At 40.5% G+C, this 22,571-nt stretch overlaps 1 protein-coding gene across 9 annotated transcripts in view; it reads left to right on the top strand.

Moving 5' to 3' along the window:
- MEIS2 (Meis homeobox 2) overlaps positions 1-22,571 on the top strand; it is a 208,547-nt gene that overhangs the window by 181,493 nt on the left and 4,483 nt on the right. For all 9 annotated transcript variants that reach the window (XM_045067842.1, XM_045067843.1, XM_045067844.1 and 6 more), the window contains one exon: positions 21,456-21,514. In XM_045067842.1, coding sequence (XP_044923777.1) covers positions 21,456-21,514 — 59 coding nt within the window. The remainder of the gene's footprint in view (positions 1-21,455; positions 21,515-22,571) is intronic.

The raw sequence follows: 22,571 nt of genomic DNA, 5'->3' as shown, positions 1-22,571 counted from the left end.
ATTATATGCACTTTCTCTATTTTTCCTTTATTCTTCCTTAAAACCTGTTAGTGAATGAATGAATCTAAATAAGTGAAAAGTCCTGGTCTAGAAATCAAGTAATTTCCAATGCTCCATTTTATGCGTTGGGTCCGCAACCTGGCTTCCATTTCCTGCCTGACAGGAAGATACCAGATAAAGAGTCTGTTAGTACTAAGCAAGCTTGGGATCAGGTTGTTCTTGAGAGATGTTCCCTGGTCCCCAGGACATTTTCAGCTGCAGGCCCCTCTTGAGAAAACAGTTAAAGTGATCCCAGCTATTCCTAATTTCCTAGCCCCAACTTGTGTGTGTGTGTGTGTGTGTGTATGGCTTGTGCTCAGGCAGGACCTCTAGATAACTCCAAAACTCTCTCCACGCAATTCACCAGCCCTCTGCCCTTTCCCTTCTCTGACTGAATAGCACTGCCTTTCTTACACCTAAAATGGCTTTCTTCTCATAATTCTGTCCCCATTACTTTAGCCATCCCATTTGGCATTCTTCAACTTTTGCTTATTTTTTAATGGAAAATAAGGGCTAGTCATAGTGTGTTTGTATGTGTGTGAGGTGGACAGGAGCCAGTGCCACGGACGGTAGGGCTTCTCCAGTGATTATGAAGAGGAAGCAGCCATCTTGCGAAATCAGAAGTTTGGTTTCTGCTTTTCTTCCAGCCCCTATTTTCATGTTGCCCCCGTCCCCATGAGTCTGCTAGGGCTGTCCTAACAAAATACCACAGGGTGGGTCACTGAAACAACAAAAATCCATTTTCTAACAGCTTTGGGGCCTGGTAGTCCAAGATCAAGGTGTCAGCAAGTTTGGTTTCTTCAGAGCCCTCTTCAGCTTGCCCCCCCGGCTGCCTTCCCTGTATGTCCTCACATGATTTTTCCACCATGTGCCTGCCTTTCTGGTGCCTCTTCCTCTTCTTATAAGGATGCCAGTCATATTGGACTAGGGACCCACCCTGATGGCTTTATTTTAACTTAACTCTTTAAAGACGTTATCTCCAAGTGTGATTACGTTTTGAGGTACTGGTGATTGGAAATTCAACATAGAAATTTGGTGGGGGGAACACCATTCAGCCTCTAACTACTTTTTTTCACTGCTACCATATACATGCTGGAAAGGCAGCATAACTTATCCATGTACAACACATCAAGTCAGAAAGACCTGGATCTGAGTCCCACCTGTGTCCCTTACTAACACTGTGACCTTAGGCATACTGTTGGACTTTGCTCAGTCTCAGTTTCTCCAACCATAAATGGGAATCTTGACAATATTACTTGCTCCATAAAGTTTTTGTGAGAATTAAGTAAGAGAATACATGTGTGCACTGTTGAGCGCCTAGTTCAATAAATGTTCATTATAGTAATGTGAATGAAGGTGCATCATGAAACCCTCTTAGAAAAGGAGATTTGAGTTATAGGGGACATTAACTGACACCTGAAGTTTTTCACCTAAAGTATGAATTTGCTAGGAGTCTTCTAGAGTTTTCACTATGTGTTTCACTCCTTCTCCAAGTCAGCCTAGAAGAGCGGGGATCCGAGAGAGCTGTGATGACTCTCTATGCCAGATTTTCTGCAGCACTAACTTCAGATGCTTTGTATTGCCCCCTTAGGCATATGCATACTCGTATTTAGAACATTCGTCCCGATTTGGGGGTTAGCCATGGTCATCGTAATAAGTATAGCACCGTCTAGCACTTAATTCAGTGCATTACATTTAGTTAAGAGATTAAATCCAATCCAAAGATTCATGGACTGTTTGCTTCACTTAAATGAATCAGTGATTCACAGTTACTGATCAACCTACTAATACTAATAATCCTATCAATGGGAATGGGCCAACCCCTGCTGGTATAATTATCAGAGGGAGGAGGAGTGGGATGGGCATGGAACAGCTGATGGCTCTTCTCACTTCTGGAGGGGGGCCCTTGATACGACAGCATTTAGGTGGGCAGGGAAGGGCAACTGTGACACCTCCCTGGGGTCCCTTCGATGCTGGGAATTTACTGAGCCTCAGCTGTCAAAGAACAATAAATTTTCCTTCAAAATATAAAACATAAATCGCTGTTTCCCAAACACTGAAAGGCAAGAAGAAACTAAATCCCCATAATAATGAAAAGAATCCTGTTAATTAAATCAGCAAGGTAGAGAGCCTTCCTCCTAGCACACGGCCCCCCTGAACAGTAGAATACCTTGGAGACTGAAGCTGAAATCCAAGCCTTTTCTAGGTTGCAAGCCAGCATCCTGAGGGAACATTTAGAAGAAAAAAATCTGTAAGCACAGGATAAGTAAACACAACTTTTTTTTTTTTTTTTTTTTAGAAGTTGTACTTGGATTATGTTTATCTGGGAAGGGAAGTTGCAAAACAAATTGTAAACCAGGCTCAGCATATTTGTGCCAGCCCTTATCAGATTTGCCACTAGTCAAGGGTAAACTGAAGGACGGGTCTCTGTGAAGTAAAACGTAAAAGCCAGTCTATGGGGTGCTTGCATGAAGAGAGAAAAATGTCTTGTCTTCTGATTTTTTTTTTTTTAATTAATTTTTTCAACCATAGCCTCCTTCAACGTATTTGGCTCTTGAACATCCTGGATCAGATAGTTTACCATGATTAAGTGTTTACTTCACACATCTTTCTTTTTGTCTTGCAAAGCCATTGATATAGATTTGCGGGTTCTTAAATGCTTGGTTAATTGGCTGGTCTACTAAGAGAGAGTCGGTTGCTGTGGTTGAGGAAAGCTGCAAAAAACAGAGGTTAAGTTTCCTGACGAATCTGTCACATTTGGGAATTGAGGGCCCTGTAATATCACTACCCTCAACCCACTGATAGCAATTTTTGTTCCCATCAGTGGGAGCCTCACAGGGAGAGTCACACCCTCTTAGCCCCAGCCAGCTTTTGGTTTTACTCTCCAAACCAACTCACTTCTACCCATAATCTACTGACATTTAAGTCGGTTTTGACTGCCAGAAGAGTGCTTTTCAAATGAACTGAAGCCCATTCACAGAATCTTGAGTTTTCCCTTCAGAACTTGCCCATATTCCAAAGTACAAAAACCACCCAACTCTCTTTGAGACCTCAACATTTAACTAAACTCTCACATAAGGATTAATTGTGCACTAGTCATTGCATCAGTGTCTTTGAAAAGTATGTTATGCCCATCGTAGGGCATATTTGCAGTACATCAAAGTTCACTCAGGCTTCTATTTGCCTACAGCAAAGATGTGTTTTTAATCTGGCACAAGAGTTTTCTTACCATCATCATCATCTGCATTTTCCTGGTATCACCCTTTATCTTTTATCACACATGTACACACATGGAAAGATAATTCTCAAGATTAAAGGTGGCTAGTACTGCAGGGAGGCCAAGTACTTGGGTATAGTTTTATTTTTTTATTTTAATGTTTTTAGTGGGGTATAGTTTAAAACCGATAAATAGAATTGGGTCACAATCCCTCAGCTCCCACCACACCGCCAAGCGCTTTAGCCTTGGAGGTGAGAATAGCTAGAAGAAAGGAAGTAACAAACAAAATACAGCTCCACTCTAGCTTTCCAGGGCTAAGAAGAGCGTTAAGAAGTAGCCAGCGGCCACAGTGCAATATCCAGTTCACTTGATTCCTGGGATGAAGCAAAACAATATGGTGGATCCCAACTCAGTCCCAACTCTGACGGTCTGACCCATAGTCTGTCATCAGGTGGGTTATGGGTCATGGTCTGATTTCCTTTTAATATGGTGTAGTTGTTGTTTTTTTCCTTCCGACCCTTCCTGTGTGCTTGCAAAGAAAAAAAAAATCTCCTTAAGGATTCCTTGCTTTTTAAAATTTTTTTATTTTTATTTTTTAAACTGAATGTCAAGTCAAGAGAGTTTAAAATCACAGGGTATCCTTAATGGAAAATGAGTCTGTGTGTGTGCATGTGTTCAGTGTATGTGCGTCCAAGCATATGGCAAGAGATAAGTATTGAGGTTTTTAAAATTATTATGCTTTTGCTTTGTCTTTATCATCTTTCCCTGCAGGACTTTAAGGAAATAGTTGCTTTAACATTTTGTTATTTGGAAAGAGTTAATAGGTGATATTAAAGCTGCGTTTCACCGGCGTTGTTAATGAATATTTTTAGTCACAGATACGTGAGTGGCCATTATTTGATAAAGAATAACTCTTCAGGATGGCAACCACCTCCTGAACACTGAAACCTATGCTTGTTTAATGGAGAGTCTTAAAGGAAATATAGGTTTTATGCTGGTCAAAACTTCACTTTTAATTTCTTAAAATAGAAACTTCTCAATCACATCTAATGGATTAACTTGGAAAAATAACCTAGCTAGCATTTTTACTGAGCACCTACTCTGACCAGGCTGTTGAGCTAGGCGTGAGGAACAAAGTCAGTCAGAGCTTGAGATAGACAGTTCATCTCAAAGAGGTTCCAGAATTAAATATTAGACAACATTAAATTTTACCTTCATGTGAAAACACACCTTTTGCCTTATTTTGTATATCCCTGTGTAACATAAACCACCAAGTAGCTTTTTCCCTTCTGTGTAGGGGCTTTTGAGGTGTGGACAGGGGAAACAAACATCATAAAAACTAGCAAGGCTCTCTGCACCCTGGGGGCCATTTTCTGTTTACACTGACATCATTTTGACACTTTAGCACCTTTTTTCTCCCCCCCAGGAGTAGAGGTGGGGGGGGGGTCAAGTCTTCTTGTTAGGAATTTTCAAAGACAAAGTTGTAAAAGGAAAAAAAAAATGAAGTTTGCATTCCTTTATATATTTGGATATGACGAATTAAAAGCAAGGCAGGTATGCAGAGTTTGCTTAATCCCTCACCAAGGTGGTAATCTCGGAGGCTTTGATGTTGTCTGGTCGCCAGGCCCCTGAGACTTTGAGGGACCAAATTCCGTTGACTTTCTGTGGCTTGCCTGTCCCTTCTGGTGTTCAGAAAAGAAAGGAAAAGGTCCCTGCACCTTCTTGTCTCCTTCCTTTATTGTACAGTTTGCTTTGTTTGTTTGATTTTAAAACTGCCATTATGTGAAAGTGTTGCAAGTATAAATAATTGAGAAGATAACTCTGTAGGGAAACCACTTTTGCTGCCTTTGTGCAAAGGCAGCTCATTATGGCTCAGAGAGGCAGTATTCCATAAGCGCAATTATGCAACATCAGTATGTCATGGATATTAACCAAGGGGAGTAGATAAGAGATGGGGAAAATAATTTCGTAACTTATTTAATTAAATTTATTTGGTTTTTCAAATAGTTCCTCTGGTGTATAATTTGCCCGACCCCTCCATCGTTGCCAGAGTCTGTAGGACTGCAGTTCAGCCTCTGGTTTTTGGCATTCCTCCTCAATTCTGTATGGACCTAAAATGTATTTATATCGGGGTTTAATTTCCACCCAAGGAGAGGTTACCCATGAAAATGGAAGCGTAATTTGGTCATGAGGCTGTTATCCCCCCCAGGGCTTACAGCGCCAGTTAATATATGTTAATACAGCAAAGTGAACAAAAGGTTAAATAAGTGGGTCAGGCTCCGAACAAGTCCTCCACTGCCTCCTTCTGCTTAAACGGAAGGAAAAGCCCATAATGGCGCTTGCCTGACTTTCACCCCCATCATTTTAAGAATTGCTTTGCCAATCCTTCACAGCAAATAGTAATTTTAAGTGGACCAAAACAGAGCTCAGGGTGTTTGCACTCCATGGTAATGATAGAGTAGCTGTGTTCCCTGGAGTCAATAAAGCCCAACAATTGAGTCATTTTTGCCTCCTGTGAGTGAATCACTGCTGTTAGCCTGAATGACAGGATTGCTTATAGAACTGGAGCCCTTCGTCGGGCTGACCTCATCCCAGGACAGCAAGGTTCAGAGGGCAGGCAGGTGGTGTTTAACACAGTTCTAAGTAAAAGCTGATTTCGTACTCGTAAGGCTCTGTAAACAAGAGCGTAGCATCGGTGGGGGGAGGGGAGGGAGGCGCCTTGGACGTCTGTCCATGGATTTTATCCAAAGCAGCACTTCCTCTTTGCCTGTCTCCTTCTCCTTTCTTCCCCTTAACATCCCGCCCCCCCCACCACCTCCTCTTGCTTTCTCTCCTCCCCATCGCCCACCCTTCATACACATAAATCTCCCACACTTGTAGTTGGCAAGCTAACGTCAGGTGGCCACAGCCCAGTCCCTTTTCTGATTAATGAAAGATGCAGACAGTATTGCTGAAAGGAAAATGATCTTACACTTGAGCGTTGTCTTTGGTGTCTAAGAATCATTCTGAAGCAGAAATGTTAGCCATGTATGGCCAAATACTAAATAATAGCTGTTGGTTTTGTAATAGGTCATTGAGAAAATAGGAAAATAGGAAACGAGAAAGGTCAGAGAAAACAGTGCAGCCTAAAATCATCATCTAATGATTAAATCATCTTTGAGATAGAAAAGTTCCCAAGTACATTTTCCAGCCTCATTTCCAAGCCCCGTTTAATTCAACATTCTGGGCGTCAAAGTTCTATGGAGTAGTCAGGTTTTGTAATTTTGGAAGTGGAATTGTGAACAGTTAAGATACAAAACAAGAACCCAAGAAATGGTTTCTGTCTCTAGAGTCTGACTTGGGAAAATATGACCATGGAAGTCCTTTAATAGGGTAATTGGCAAATCCTATTCAATGGATTGTTTGATAAGTTGTTGAGGAATTGTTTCAAAATACAATTTTGGTTAAAAACTGGAATCTTTCTTCATTTAAAAAAAAAATTCTTGGGAACCTAGAACCCCTAAAATCTTAATAAAATTAGAAATTGATTTGTACCATCATTCCTTCTTAGAGATTTTTAAGATGCTTAATTAAGCCTATGAAAGTCTGTGGCATACATAACCAAAGCAGCAACACCACACATTCATTTTGTTCCCCTTAGTATTGTTCCTTACATTTATTTGCCCTACTTACCACCCCTATTCTGGAGAAACACTTCCTGATGCTAATATCCCACAGAACACAATTTGGGGAAAACTCTCTTAGAAAAATATAATGAAAAGGAATCTATTTTAAGAAAGTTTTCTATTCTCCTTTACTTTCTGAATCTCACAAGTCTTTCTCCTTCATTTCCTACTCACTGTTCCCGTCCCAACACAAACACGCACCATAAAAGCTCATTGACTTCAGTTCCCATTACTCTTGGTTCATTCTCTCTTCTCGGGTCAACCAGACTTACCAAGCTCCAATATAACTACATCATCTCTTCCCCAGCCTAGAAAAGCCTGATGCTCACTTTCTGCCAATTCAAATCCTTCTCTCCCTATACCCTCCATAGAAGGTATGATTGGCATCTCTAATGCCAGAAGGATTCCCACCTTTAAACTGAATGCCTCTAGTCTATGTCTTTTTTTTTCTTTTTTAAAGATTTTATTTATTTATTTATTTATTTGACAGACAGAGATCACAAGTAGGCAGAGAGGCAGGCAGACTCCCCGCCGAGCAGAGAGCCCGATGCGGGGCTTGATCCCAGGACTCTGGGATCATGACCTGAGCCAAAGGCAGAGGCTTTAAGCCACTGAGCCACCCAGGCGCCCCTCTAGTCTATGTCTTTAGTTGTTTCTGAATGCAACAATAACCAGACCAGAGCCAGGAAACTGGCATTCTCCCTCATCCTAGCTCCTCAGGGATTCAGCTATGCCACTTGAAAAATGAGGGTAAGAAAATTCTGACAAGCTATTATATTCTCAATTCTGTGCTATTTCCAAGGTGGAGGAGCCCTATTTTCATACACTCAGTTATTTGTTCACCAAACATTTTATTGAGCATGTACCCAATTCTTGACACAAACTCAATAATAATAGAATTGAGATGTGGTCCCTGCTCTCTAAAGCTATCTGGTGGAAGATGGACAAGTAACTTGTGGTCATGATATTGAATAAATGCTGTGATGGACGTATTAGATAGGTGTACTGACTGAGGAAGTGCTTCCTACTCAGACTGTGGAATCTGGGAAGTTAACTGCAAAGAGATGCTCCCTGAAGAGAATTTTGGAGTGTGTGTTGACCAGTTGGGCATGGGAGAAGGGCCAGCCCAGACAGAAGGGATAGTGTGTTCCTGGTTAGTTGGCGTATTGACTTTATACTTACTTCTTATTTTTTTCATAAAGATCTTATTTATTTGACACAGAGAGAGCACAGCAGGGGGAACAGCAGAGGGAGAGGGAGAAGCAGGCTATCCCCTGAGCAGGGAGCCTGATGTGGGGTTCAATCCCAGCATCCTGGGATTATGATCTGAGCCAAAGGCAGACATCTAACCGACTGAGCCACCCAGGAGCCCCCTATACTTATTTTTTTAAAGTTTTTGTATTTGGGGGCACCTGGGTGGCTCAGTGGGTTAAGCCTCTGCCTTCAGCACAGGTCATGATCTCAGGGTCCGGGAATCGAGCCCCGCATCGGGCTCTCTACTCAGCAGGAAGCCTGCTTCCCCCTCTTCTCTCTCTCTGCCTGCCTCTCTGTCTACTTGTGATATCTGTCAAATAAATAAATAAAATCTTTTTTTTTTTAAAAATCGGACATTTAAAGTTTATTTATTTTGAGTAATCTCTACACTCAGCATGGGGCTCAAATTCATGACTCCAAGATCAAGAGTCCACTTTATACTTATTAATTGCCTTTTTGTTTATTTGTACATTACCTGACTCTAAAGTGAGAATCTGTGACCCTCACATCAATTTCTAAATAAAATTATTTTCAGATAGGCAGTGATGTTACTTTATTGTGAAATAGAGATAATTCAAATGCCCTCATTTTTATTTCTAATAGTTAACCCACTTTAGGGAAAATTCCGATAGGTGTGAAACATGAATATGCTCTAAAATTCTTTCTAATTGCAGTGCAATGTGTTTGTGTCTTTGTCTATTGGAGATTGTAGCTTTGTGTGGAATGTCAGAATCAAAGGTTGACGTCTTTATTTCTCTGCAATTCAGGGTGGGGAATCCACTAACTAACCCTCTAAAGCTAAAATATTTAAGGACTAAAGCAGATGTGGCATAACTGCTGGTTTGCTAAGTCTCTTGTGGTTTATAAAGATATATTTTATGTCTTTTATGATTACGGGATGATGCTAAAAATTTTGTGGGTAATAATACCGTCACATTGGAAAGCCTGCATGTAACATCTCTGGAGAAGATAGAGAGTGCTACCTGGCCATCAAGTCAAAGTAAAAGATATTTAATTGGTTATTAAGAAAAGCAGTTAGGAAATTTTATTTGGAATTTGGTCTTTGACGTTCAAACATCAGAAACATGAGGATGTTAAGTCCTACATTCATAAATAGGTTTTTTTTTTTTTTGCTTCTCAACACAATGGGATATGTTTTAATTTTAAGCATTATTAAATACATAGCTGTTAGAATTATAGCTTATTTTAAAAGACTTCAAAATTTTTCAGGTTTTGTTGTTTTTTTTTTATATTCCTTTGGCACCTGCACTAGATGCCGACATAAACTGGTTAAATAGCATTTGGTTTAAACAGAAAGACAGAAACATACATGCATATTTATGATATTTTGTTTGTTGGATCTCTCTTAATATTACTTGACTTTCTGTGTTTTAATCTCTTTTCTTTTTTTTTTTTTTTTTTTTTTTTTGTATTTTGGGTTGAAGCCACTCCAAAGCTTAACACCTAGGAGATTTCTCACTTATGGTTCCCTTTAAAAGTGCTAAAATCTCAGCCTCTCAAACAAGAGACCAAGCTACAATTTAAAGAAAGCAGTGGTATGGATAAAGGGCCCTAAGAATGTTGCCACCTTCTGCATGTGTCTTCTGCCACATCCTTTCTTTTAAACCAGCAGGAGAATTGAAAGAAGGATAAGAGCTTGGCCCATCCTAACACTCCTGGCTAGACAAGCTGGTCTTCTGAAGTTTCCCCTGCTGCTTTAGAAAAAGGAGCCCCACAGACAAATAAAAGAGCCACGGGCACATTCACATGCATAACACCTTCCCTCCAAACGCCAAGTGGCTTTAGATTGCTGGCGTTGGGGTGCTTTGGCCTGAGATGAAGAATAGAAACTTGAGAACCATTTGTTTCCACACCATTTTGGGTGAAGTGCTGTATTTTTCACCTTAAAAGGCCATTTAAAAAGAAAAATATGGTTTGAGACGAGGACACAATTTGGAAGCCATCACACTTAATGGAGTCCCTTTAAATGTAACACTTTGTCCTATCAATTCTCTTCTAAATTAGTTGTCACTACCTAGAGGAAACCTACCCTTGATTGTCTTATGCTGTTGCTTAAACACATACAGTGTCCTATATGTATGTTCTTATGTCCAGTTTTTAAAACTCTCATAAATTCTATCACTTAAAGTTACCCTTGTTAAATGTGGAGTGGAACATGACTTGTGTTCATGTGGTGGTCAGTGTATTATTACCATTAGCTTCTATATCTGATCTCACAGGTTATCCCAGGAATAAAGAACATAAAGCAGACCGGACCTCATAAAAAGAAGGCCCCAGCCACAGAGGTTTTTACTGACAGTTGACTTGGCCGGCCATTTTTAGATGGCCTTTGTAAAATCCGGAAGATCTATGAAAAGGAAGTAATTTTTAGAGGCAGCCAGGCAGTTTATTAGACTTGTTGACACAGCTCTGGAATACTCTTATAGTTTTGGAGTTTTGAAAAGATGAGAGAATTTTGAAGTAAAGTTTTCTTTCCAACCCTTCCCTCTTCTTTTGTCCTTTGACTGACTGGCCTACCTGGGTCCTCAGCCTGGGAGTCCCCCTGTCCACTCAAAGGTAACATTTAGGAAGCCGAGTTTGCCTCTCCTCACTACAACAAATAGGCCTTCCTTCTGAATTTCCAAGTTTTATCAGCTGTACACCATACCAGACCAAAAACAGATTCTAGGGTTTATGCTTTTAATAAAAAGCTTCCCTTTCATCTCTACCACCTTAACCTGCATTCATTTCATCTCCCTCTCTTGCTTGGATTAGACCCTTCTACATTCTCAGCTTCTACCTTCTCATCAGCTTAGCTCCTCAAGCACCCTATTTTGTGTAATCATTCCCCTATTCAGGATTATCAGGGATTCAGCTGGTCACTTGAGAACATCCACTAGTGTGAGGGAAATGTCAGGTGTTGGTCAAAGGGTGGGACTTCCGGTTGGAAGATGAGTAAGTTCTGGGGATCTGATGCACAGTGTGGTGGCTGTAGTCAACAATACAGTACTACTGTGTACCTGAATGTCACTGAGGGAGTCGATCCTAAATGTCCTCACCACAAAATAGAAATGGTAACTATATGACACGATGGTCATCCTTCTGTGATACATATGGTTATTGAACCAACACATTATGCCTGACACTTACACAGTGATACAGGTCAATTATGTCTCAAAAAAATTGGGGGGCGATGGGGGACAAAGAGTTTCCACCAGCTTGTCTATTAACCCCTGTTAACTTTTCCAAAACCAGGAGCCAGTGTGAGTTCAATCTCCTTGCACAAAATGGGCCCTCCTCTGCCTTAGTATTTAGTGCATGCCATTTCTTTACTTGCTTCTTCTCCAGTATTCTCTGTTCTTTTAATCCGGTTCAGCGTTTCCTCCTCCATGTATTCAGTGATTAACTTCCATCTGACTTTGAAAACTGACCCTCTTGCACTGACTTACTCAGTGGGGACTGTGTTGATTTGTAATTTTTACGTATTGTCAAATTGTGCTTTTCAGTTTCTTTCTGTGGGGGCAAAGAGTCAAAATCTTTAAAAGCATGAACTGCATTCTCAAAATTTTAAAAATAGAGAGGGGGTCACATGACTATTTATGTATTACCTATAATTTCTCCTTACATACAGCCTGGTTGTATTTTGTCATTAAACTAGTGTTTTGTGAAGTATAGAATGTGGAAGATTTTTATGTGACATATGCACAGATTGCTGTGGACCTTAAAGAAAATTCATTCCAATTTTTATAGGATGGGAAAAGGCTGGAAACGGGCTTTACATGATCCTTGCTACTCTGCACCTTGCTTTCTCTTCCTACCTGCTCTTGTTCTCCCTTTGGAACCCAGTCTCTCACTGGGACACACACACACACACACACACACAGAGAGAGAGAGAGAAAGCACCTACCAGTGCAATTCTATCAACGTTGAGGAGGTGGGTGCTTAATAATTTTTGACTGACCAAAGGGCAACATAGAACAAAGTAAGAAATGAGGCTGAGAAAAATCTCTATTCCCCCTGTAAAGTGAGAGAGGGGGAGAAGAGAGCAAACACTCGAGTGCAAAATGACTGGAGCAGAAGCAAGGATTTTTTTTAGCAACTATTCTTTCCTCCTTTGTTTTCAGCATTCCCACCCACAACATTCCTGTCTCTGACCTGTGTGACCTATGTGGATAAATATTCTAGCTTCATAACTCTTTGATATATATATATATACATATATTCTTTATATATATAAAATTTTATATATACTCTTATATATAAAAGAGAATGTGTATATGTATGTATATGTATATATATGTATATGTGTATATATGTGTGTGCATATGTATACATATGTATATGGACATGTATACATATACACACACATATATATGTATATATATAAATATAAATATAATTGTATATATGTATCTTTATCAGCCTTTCTTCCAGAGTAGCACAGAAAGCCTAGCTAGCCAGGTGTTCATCTCTGGCGTAATCGCCACATGTATGTGTGTATGTGCACGCATATATATGGGCACACGCACATACATATGGCTGATGACTTCTCACAGTTTATCTCAAGGCCACAGTGTTTCATGTTCCACTTGGTTAACAGGGCTTCTCTGACCTGACAGATTTATCCATTCAGAAAATGTATGAAACCAGCTTAATTCTTAGCAAGACAACGCATATGGCTTATGTAGATTTTTGTTGTTGATTTTCTTCCCTTATATGTTACTCAGGAAGTCTGTGTCAGTATAAATCAGTCACAATGAAATCAACATTATGGAATCTTTGATACTGCATTTGCTAAAAGCTTTCTGGATGTTTAATTCAGCTTTTAATGACTGATATTATTGACAGGGGATAAACATTTTTGATGGATATATTTGCTCACAGATGTAAAAAAAAAAAAAAGTAATCCTTTTTTCCCTTTGATTTAAAGAGTACAGTGCTGTTGGAGAGGAAACAGTTCAAATGTGGTCATCACAGGTTGGTGGCACCAAAAATAGAAACTCACTTAGGGTAAAATTTGCTGTCAGGAAAAATGGAGCATTCTTTCTGAACTCAGGAACGCGTGGTTCATGTGAGCTTGCTTGTAGATGGTTGCTACAATAAGGCTTCTTTCATACAGGTGTGTTTATGCCCCAGGCTTGCTGGCCACAGTCCATTCCATTTACAGAAGCTGAATTAAACAATAACTACCGCATTGCAAAAAATGGCGGTGGGGTGGGGAGGGGAGGGGGAAAGGTGAGCGTCAAAGGAGATGCCTGAGAGCTTTGTTAGGGCCAAGAAAAACCCTGTTGCAGTTGTCAGAGCTTGTTGATGTTGCTGGGAACGGCACTTTTTTTTTTTTCTCCTGGATTTTGTGCTTCTGCCTTAGGAAAGAAAGTAAAATAGAACGGAAGAACAAAGTCCTACTCTATAAATCAGCAGCTGCTCCTTGCCAGATCAAAGGAGTGACATTTTTGCTCCTGGACTACTTGTCCACTTGAGGGCTTGACAGGCAGCTAACAGCTGGCCTGCTAGACTATATGGGAGAATCAGGCTACATCTTCTTCCGAGCAGATGACAAGCTAATCAGAGAGATAGCCACAGCAGAGGGTATATGAGTGCACCTTGATCTCCTCAAACATATCTAATACATAATTGCTAAACAGCTTGGTACATTTTTGGCAAGTTCATGCTTTGGTAGTTTCCACTGAGAAGTAGGATAAAGAATTAATACTTCAATCAAAGGTGATCGTGAAGGCTGAAAGATCCCAGATTTGTTGGGATCTTCTCCTCTTAGGGTGAATTAGTAAATGGCTAGGAACATAATGAGAATTGGCTTAAATATATGTAACTGGTATCAAATGACTGGTTGATTTTTCAAAGCCCAGTCAGGCTTTAGTGTTTAAGCAGAAGAACAGGTAACGGGTAATCAGTAATTTGAAAGCGATGACTCCTGCTTTTTACGCCAATAGAACTGAATGAAGTTGTCGATGTTCTGTGTCTGCAAAAAGTTGTTTTCAGAAGTCTCATAAGGTGTGTGGCTATGCAGATCTGGAATTTTAATGTCAGTAGTAAAATTTCCAAAGTAATTCAGTTTCTTGTTGATTTCCGTCTGCCATAAATCATGTACAGGACAAGGTAATATACTACAACTTGTGTCTATTGACTTAGTATTTTATCTTTAAGAGGACAGATCCTAGATATGAGTTAGCTGAGGAAGCGTACGTGTTTTCCCCTCCCTTGCTATCAAGTAGCTTTTGAAGGATCACTTTTATAGTACATGATAAATAGCCACATATGAATAATCTGATGGCAATTCTGCAAGAGTAACAGTCCTTCAAAATCATAACCTGCTGGGATGTTTTGTTACATGCCATCAGGTCTGATTATACTTATGGAAGAGTGTTTATTGTCACTTGGTGTTACAAAGGAAATAAAAGATAATTTCCTGTCTTAAAATTTCCCAAATTCTTTTACTAAAAAGTCTCTACTGTTGGCTGTAGTACCTTTAATCACATAAGACACCTAATTCTCCAGTCCACCTTTATAATTTTTTAATTATAAAAATAATTATACTTATTATTGAAACTTAAACAGCAGGGGGACCTGGGTGGTCTAGTCAGTTAAGCATCCGACTGAGTGGGTCTCCCTGCTGGGTGTGGAGCCTGCTTAAGATTCTTCTCTCTCCCCCTCTCCCTCCCATGCCAAACCTGCATGTGTTCACTCTCTCTGAAAAAAAAAAAAAAAAAGTAGGAAAAGAAAAGAGAACTCAAACACTAAAGAAATACACATTTTAAAAAAACTGGAGAAGGGAAGAAAACTCTACCATCTTCTTCCTATCCGTCCCTGAGAGAACAGTTTCACAAAAACATTAGCCAAACTTTTTCTTTAGGAAGTACAGATGGGGTAAAAATGAATTAAATTAGTATAAATTTTTTAATCTCTTGCCTTGAGCAACAAACAACTATTTAGGTCTGAGGTAACTTAAGAGAATAATGCATGCACTTTCATGTCTAAGTTTCATGATTAGAATGATCTTTTTCAGGTTTCTCTTCTCCAGAAGAGTGCTCAATCATTTATGTGGTATGTGATCTAGAGCAGGACCTCTAAACTTAAATGTGCAGAGATCACCTGGAGCTCTTTAAAAATATGGATTCAGATTCAGTAGTGCCAGGGTGGGGGACTACTAGATTTCTACAGTTCTAACAAAGTCAAGGTGATGTTCAGGTGACGGGTGGATGGAACACACTTGGACCTGCAGGGGTGTAGAGAACCATTTTAGAGAGTGTGATTCCAAAATAGCTTGTCCCACTACCCTGTGCCCCAGCAGATGTCTGCTCCAGTATCTAAAATCCGCCCCTCCTATGGCATTATACATTTAAATTAGCTGTGATCCCTGATCTACCACAGGGACACATGCTACCTGAAAAGTGTAAGGCACATTATCACCCTCTGTTCAAACCAGCATGGATTGGCTTAATAGTCACCCACCTAGTCTTAACTGTTACTATGAAAGAACAGAGCTCTTTAGGAAGGGACTTGAGATAGGTGCATTTTGAGCGTAAGCTAACGTTTAGTGAGCTCTTACTATGTGTCAGGAACTATGCCATGGATTTTACATACAACATGTCCCTTAATCCTCAAAACAATCTAGGAAGAAAGAAAGAAAAGAAAGGAAGGAAGGAAAAGAAGAAAGGAAAAGGAAAGGAAAGGAGAGGGAAAAAAAAAATCTGGGCTCAACCACTGCCCTATTGTAGACAGGAAACAAACTGAGACCTGGAAGTGTAAGTAGACTTGCCCAAGGTCACACAGCAATTAAAGGGCAGAGAATATGAGCCCATGCTCCCCACCACTTTGCTCTATGGAGAAGTCTGCAATATGGAAAAATAATGGCAGAGGGTTTGCCCAAAGTAGGGTATTTTAGTAAAGAACCCCTGTAAGCCCTTGTAACTCTAGGGAAGAATTAGATAAAAGAATATTGAAAAAATGTAGTAGAAGGTCATTAAAATATTAGCTACTTTATAATTTCGTCCAGAGCCTTTCATGTGTTCGGCATGAACATTCCACAACTCGGGGCGTATTCATAAAGCCACAAAATGTTTGTGATTCCAGATTAGTATCATGTGTTCATATTGTAAGTTTATGAGTAATTCGTTCATGTGTTTTTGAAGTTATAGATAAGTCTAGTATCTCTCAAATGATAATTTAATCTGTAGCTCAGGGAAATTAGGTACTAGGAACGTGTTTATGAGCAGCCCATGAATCTCATTCATTTACCTTACGTTGCTCACAGTTGTCTGAGAGAAAAGACCCCTTGTCTGGCCATCAGTGAAAAACTTAGGTTTGCACCATGGCCCAGTCATTCATGCGCCTGAGTACATGTTCAAAGACATTAAACTTGCTTAGCTCACCAATTGAACCATTTTTGTGTATCTTACTGAGAAAACCCCCCTCTTAGCCATAACCACAGCACATAGGAAAAAAACCTTGCTTTCCATGTGTGTGAACTAAGAAAAACAGTTGCTAACTGATTTGTCAGGCTTAAGGCTTCCTTACTTCAAAGGCCAACCGGTAGCAAGCTTCGTGAATAGGCATCCTCACTGAGGAGTCCCACGGCCGCGGAGAGTGGAGAAGCAGAACTTGTTCATTTTTCAACAGGTCCCCAGTCACCAAGCTGCCTCTAACACCTCTTCCAAGTTAACCCGATCCCTCTTCAACAGCTCAGCCCCCTCCCTGGACCAGACCCATTCACGGAAAAGTTTCCATGCAGGGATTCCTGGTTCTTCCTCAGAGCGTTCAGGGCTGGCGTCCTTCCAGGTGACTCCACAGAGGCCTGCACTTTCTAACAAAAGGAATGCTGCCTAAAGAAGTTGGTTACCAGGTGTGGCATGAAGTTAGTGAACCAGAAAGAAGGGATTTATCAGTCATTTAAAAAGATGTGGGGGAGGGGCGTAAAGAAAAGAGAAGAAATCAACCAACAAGCAGGAACGACACCTAAGCCTACTTCTGTCAATCTCAAATATGCTTTGGAGTGAAAAACCTTTCAGAGGAAAACCGCGATGGTCAAATTTCAGTGGCAGAAAAATAGGCAAAGCTGAAAAGTTTGGCTCTTCTGTTGGGGGGCCGAGGTGGGGTTGGGGCCGGGGAGGTCTCTAGAAGCGCTCTCTCCAGCAAGACAGCAGGATGAGATTTCCATGATGTTTTATTCCCTTGGGGTTATTCTTTTTAATAAATTCCTTTTTTTTTTTTTTTCATCTCTAAGTTGACTCAGAAAGGCCTCGTGATTCTTGGAAAGTCATTGAATTTATTTCTATAATTGAGTTATTTTTAAGCTAACAGTCAGTATATAATTTTTAAGAATCACACATACTAATGCATTTTCTATTTTCGTAAAATTTAGTGAGAAAGTAGATAGTCTCAATAGATACTCTCCAGAGTCTTCGTGTGAGCGTGGATAGTAACTTTGTGTTCAATACAAATCAATGGAACTAGAGCACTTTAGGGTATCATTCCCTAAGGAGTCACTAATGGAATTATCTGTAGCCCTTAAAAAAAGTCACAATGAGGATAATGAAAATTTTTGCTAAGTGAAATCTGGATAAGGCACTAGGCTTACTAGCACATTTTATTTATGGCATTTATCATATATGGCACGTTTTATGCACAAGTTTTACAAATCTCAGAATGTTTTTAAAAGCTATTTAATTTTCTAAAAGACTTTGTAATTTCATGTTAAATTGTTTATACCAATAAAAAAGCATATTATATATCCTCAACTTCAAAATCATTCTGGGATGACATTAAAACTTAGAAAATTTTTTAATATCAGATACAGATGAAAAACCTAACAGTCTTTGAATTGGAAATAACTTGTGGGGGTTTTCATTAAAGTTGGGTGCAGCTTGCTGCATTTTGGTTAGTTGGATGTCTTCAGCAATTTTTCAAATGTTTTGGGTTTGGCAAAGTCCAAAATGTTTTTGCCAAGACCCTCTTTTCCCCTTATTTTTTAAACCCGTGTGAAATTCAAGGATAACTTAATCCATATGTGTCTGATTCATTTACACTTAACTCATCAAAATGTTATTTTGTAAGACCCATTTAATATCCAGAAAACCTTTTGAGTCTTTTTAAGACAAGTCTTTTGTCTTTGAACCAGTGAGTTGCATTTTTCCATATGAATGGAGCTTGGACCTTGAAAGATAGAGGATCAGTTGATTTTCAACTTAGAGTCTTCAAATTTTAAGTAGGATCAAAACTTGATATTCTGTTTACTGCTTGAGCACTGAATAAGGTCATTTTAAAATATAGATCAGAGGAAGTGGAAAAAATTTCATGTCATGTAATTTGGGGAAAGACTGCATTTGGAAATTTTATCTTAGTAGTACTAAAGAAATAAAAGTTACTCCTAGTTTGATTTTTTTTTTAAATCTATAATTAAATGGCTTCATCTTATGTACACTGATATGTTTTCCAAGAGAGGCCTGTGGATCATTAGTACTGTGTGGTTAATCTCATTTTTTTGGTGTGAAATTGTTCTTACAGTCAACTCATTAATGGTTCATTCTTATAATAACATCCGCGGTGTTTATAAAAGATATCCCAAGATCAGGGGAGTTGACAATTGGCAGGAGTTGTAAGTTAAGAGATTTCTGAAAAATTGGGGCCCATATGTTTTTAAAATTCTGTGCGATTTGAAAGAATGTGGTAGAATTATGAATCTGGCAAGATATAGCACTATGGATCAAAAACATTGTTTGAGAACAAAAATTCAGAGAAGCTAAATGGAACCCAAGTGAAAAGAGCAGAATCTCCAGGACCCTTTGAAAAGGATCTAGCTGAAAATCTTCAGAGGCATCTATGCATATTTGTTTAGTGGAACTGGGCACAGAAAGGCCATCGCCATAACTGCTAGTGAACATCCTGTCCATGCCATGGTAACTAGTTGAAAATGTAATACTGGAGTGGCATTTCCAAGTTCAGCGCTTCTATAAAGACCTGCGAGGACACAGAATGCTTTTTTAATGTTCTGCATTGTTGTGTGTCCCCCATTGAACAACCTTTTGAGCGGACCCCGTTTTTACTAATGTAAACATTCTGACGAGTATCCAAAGAAATGACCTTTGAGTGAACCTCTAACCTTCCCCGTAATTATTTGTTTGAAGACAGTGTGGAGTTCTCCTGCTGAGAACTAAGAACCATGATGCCTTGCAGCTCTGTGAGGAAGGGAGTGTTTGGGGGAACTGGAGAGAAAGACATAAATAAGGGAACAACCTCCAGATGTAAATAATAAAAGAGTAAAAGGGTGAAATTAAAAAGGGAAAAAATAGCAATTCGTTTTACCTAAAGAGTTGGCCCATAGGAAGAAACAAAACCAGGATTAGTAGCACATAAAAAGAGGTGAAGCCTCTGCCATGTGTGTCCTCCATTAGAAACTTCAAGGAGGAGAGAGGAGGTTTCTCCAGGGTGCTCCTGAGCATCTCAGTTGGTCTTATCCTGAGCTGATAAAGAGAGTTCCTTGGGGGGGTGGGGGGTGGGGTGAAAAGCATGGCTCAGTCCTCCTTGGTCCCAGTAAAAACAGTGGGGAAAGAGGAGATAATTACGTTCCTTTTCTGATTTAAGAGATGCTTCTGGAACCCTTTGTGATCTGCTAGATATTCCTCGCTAACACTGAAGTGCCAGGTGGGGATAAACGTGCAATTTCAACTCTCCTTTTGTTTTCACCTCTCACTGCCCGTCACTGACCCCCCACCCTTCTCTCCCCTTCCCAGCCTCCCCACCAGACCTGAGGGGGTGTAGCGTTTTTTGACAACTGAGCTATACTTGCTTAAGTAATAAAGAAGTTCATTGTTTTGCAAACAAACACCATATGCAAAAGACTCCTTTGGTTTCTCTTGCCGCTATTAGTCTTGGGCTTAATTGTATTCCCACTAGAGTGCTCATGGGAGGCCTGAACAAGTGTGGGCTGCCGTCCTCCTAGGAAGGGGCTTCAACTCCTTAGGAACGCAGAGCTGCCAACACACACTAGAATTTTTCTGGCTAATTTCAAAGAATGGGTTTTCAGTTCCTGCCTGTGGCCCCATGCGGGCTCATTAATCATTAAGTCCCCCCTGCACTTAAGATTTGAAACTGGAAATACTGGGAGATGTTGTAAGTGGGTATATTTTTAAGGGACTGCTAGCTATCTTCTAGGCATCCCGCCCACCCTCTGTGCCGCTCCCCCCCCCCCACCACCACCAAACGCACAGCCAGTGAATCGTGTTCATCAGCTCAAGGGTGCAGGCACTGAGCATCATTAAATGCACGGGGACAAGGGTAACTCGCCAATGGTAGAAAATGGTTTTGTTTTTATTAAATTTGGAGAAATAAAGGAGATTTCTTATCATCTTACTCTGTTTGTACATGAATATTTGATGGGCATTATTAAACATTAAAGTAACATGAAGTAGGCACTTATTTTTGGATTTCCCACAAAATTAGATCCAGGCTTCTAGACGAAATAACTGCTGCTCCCTTACATTCCTGTGATTCAGCCGCCACCTGATTTGAAAACGTTTCTTAGGCTCTAATATCAACCATGTGTACCTGAGGCTCTGTCTTTCTAGTGGGTTGAAAGGTGGCTGGGTTTATGGTTGGCAGTTACCTTATCCCTGCCCTGGGTGTCCCAGCTTAGACTGGAGAGGCCGCCCCCAGCTGGCACTGACCTCTAAATGACCCCTAACTTTACAGGCTTAAACTGCGGGAGTTGCCGAAGAGCAGAAGTCTTTCTGGCCAGCACTTATTACTGCTGTGTTGGTGATAAAACTTCAGACAGCCTAATTGATGGCTTTGCTGACCTAACAATACCTTGTGAAAGCACAGTGCCAGAGCCTGGTCTCCATTTATGACCAGCTGCAAGGGGAAGCTAGGTCTCCCTATGATGGGGAGTTGAGGGAAAGGGGGAAACAAATCCTCCAGCCTGTGAACTTTAACCAGATTCCAGCTTGTTCAAGAAGCACAAGCAGGACGACAAATTAATAGATGTTTTCTCAGGGAAAAGTTTTCTCCCCCCCCCCCGGCCCCCCACCAACCCCAACCCCTTCCCTGAGCCTTGGTCACCAAGTCAACCTCGAGTGGGTTGAGGGGATGGAGATGATCCAGTCAACTCTTTTTGAACCCTGAAAAGGGAAAATTGCCTCGGGCTCGAAAAGAGAATTTTCAGGAGATGTTTGACTGTGTTGTATTCTCCTCAGCGTTTGTGCGAGAAAGTGCTCACGGGGCACCGAAACCGCCTTGGATGACTGGGCTTCTCTGTTCTGTTTCAGGTTTATTAATGCCAGAAGAAGAATAGTACAGCCCATGATTGACCAGTCAAATCGAGCAGGCAAGTTCCAACTAGTATCTCCATTCATGTCTCATAGGCACAAATCCCCATCAAGTTAGACTCTAGGAGTTTCATCACCTGCTCAATAAATGCTTCCATCAGGCATCCTGGGAGAATTTTTTTTTTTTTTAATGTCCCCAGAATTCCATTCTAGGAAGCAACTTCACTAATTGGTGCTAATTGGAGATTTCCCACCCTGACTCTCCTGAAACTGCTTTTTATTTTCCTTCTGAATTGGTAATTGGGCACGAGTATTAGTGCCACAAGCAGTTTGTTTGACTGTGAGCTCTGGAATTACTCATTGCTTGTCTGCATCAATCATTAGCACGCTCTCATTTTCTTGTTACCCACAATTCCTTGGTGTTCGCGTTGCTTTCACTCCTAGAGGATCCCCTGTTAAACTCATTGTATCCATTCATTGGCTCTGACTATTCATAATATTCTATTAGGGCCTGACGTGCTGCATGGCCAGCATGATTTTTTATTAAAAGATTATTACCTTTGTTTGAAATGCTTCACATCCATCCCACTAGAATACATGTGGGGTTTTCTCACAGTGTCTCTTTTGAGCCATACCCATGCACTCTCCTAATCATCCCACTTTGAGATGCCCTTAGTTTACGGAGGCATTTCGCTGTCCCGCAAGAAGGTCTATGGGAAAACCCTATTTTCCATGGGGCGATGACTGTTGTCACTCGCGAGAGTGTCAAACGTGGAGATTTCAGCTGTGGCCTCAGTTTTGAAGTACGTAAGAAAATCAGTTTCCTTTGGCAAGGTTTTCCCAGTAACACTGAAATGCTGTTCCACTCCTGGAGGCCAGGGGGCCGGTCGGAGCATATAAAGCAATTGAAGTGTTCCATTGACCATGTTTACATTTTCCTTGGTTAGAGCAAAAAGGCAAATGTTCCAGCGGGTCTGTTCAACCTTGCAAAACTGTGCCCAAATCCCAGGGGTTTGCATTTGACTTGACAATCTTTCCGTAAGCCACCCGAGGGGGTGGAATCGCGTGCACACTGCGGTGTTTCTATATTGACTGGTCTCGATCTCCCTGGCCTCC

Source organism: Mustela putorius, unplaced genomic scaffold (genome assembly GCF_011764305.1).
Source record: "Mustela putorius furo isolate JIRA1106 unplaced genomic scaffold, ASM1176430v1.1 tig00003898_pilon_pilon_pilon, whole genome shotgun sequence".
NCBI classification, from domain to species: domain Eukaryota; kingdom Metazoa; phylum Chordata; class Mammalia; order Carnivora; family Mustelidae; genus Mustela; species Mustela putorius.
This window is presented reverse-complemented; position numbering and strand designations above follow the sequence as displayed.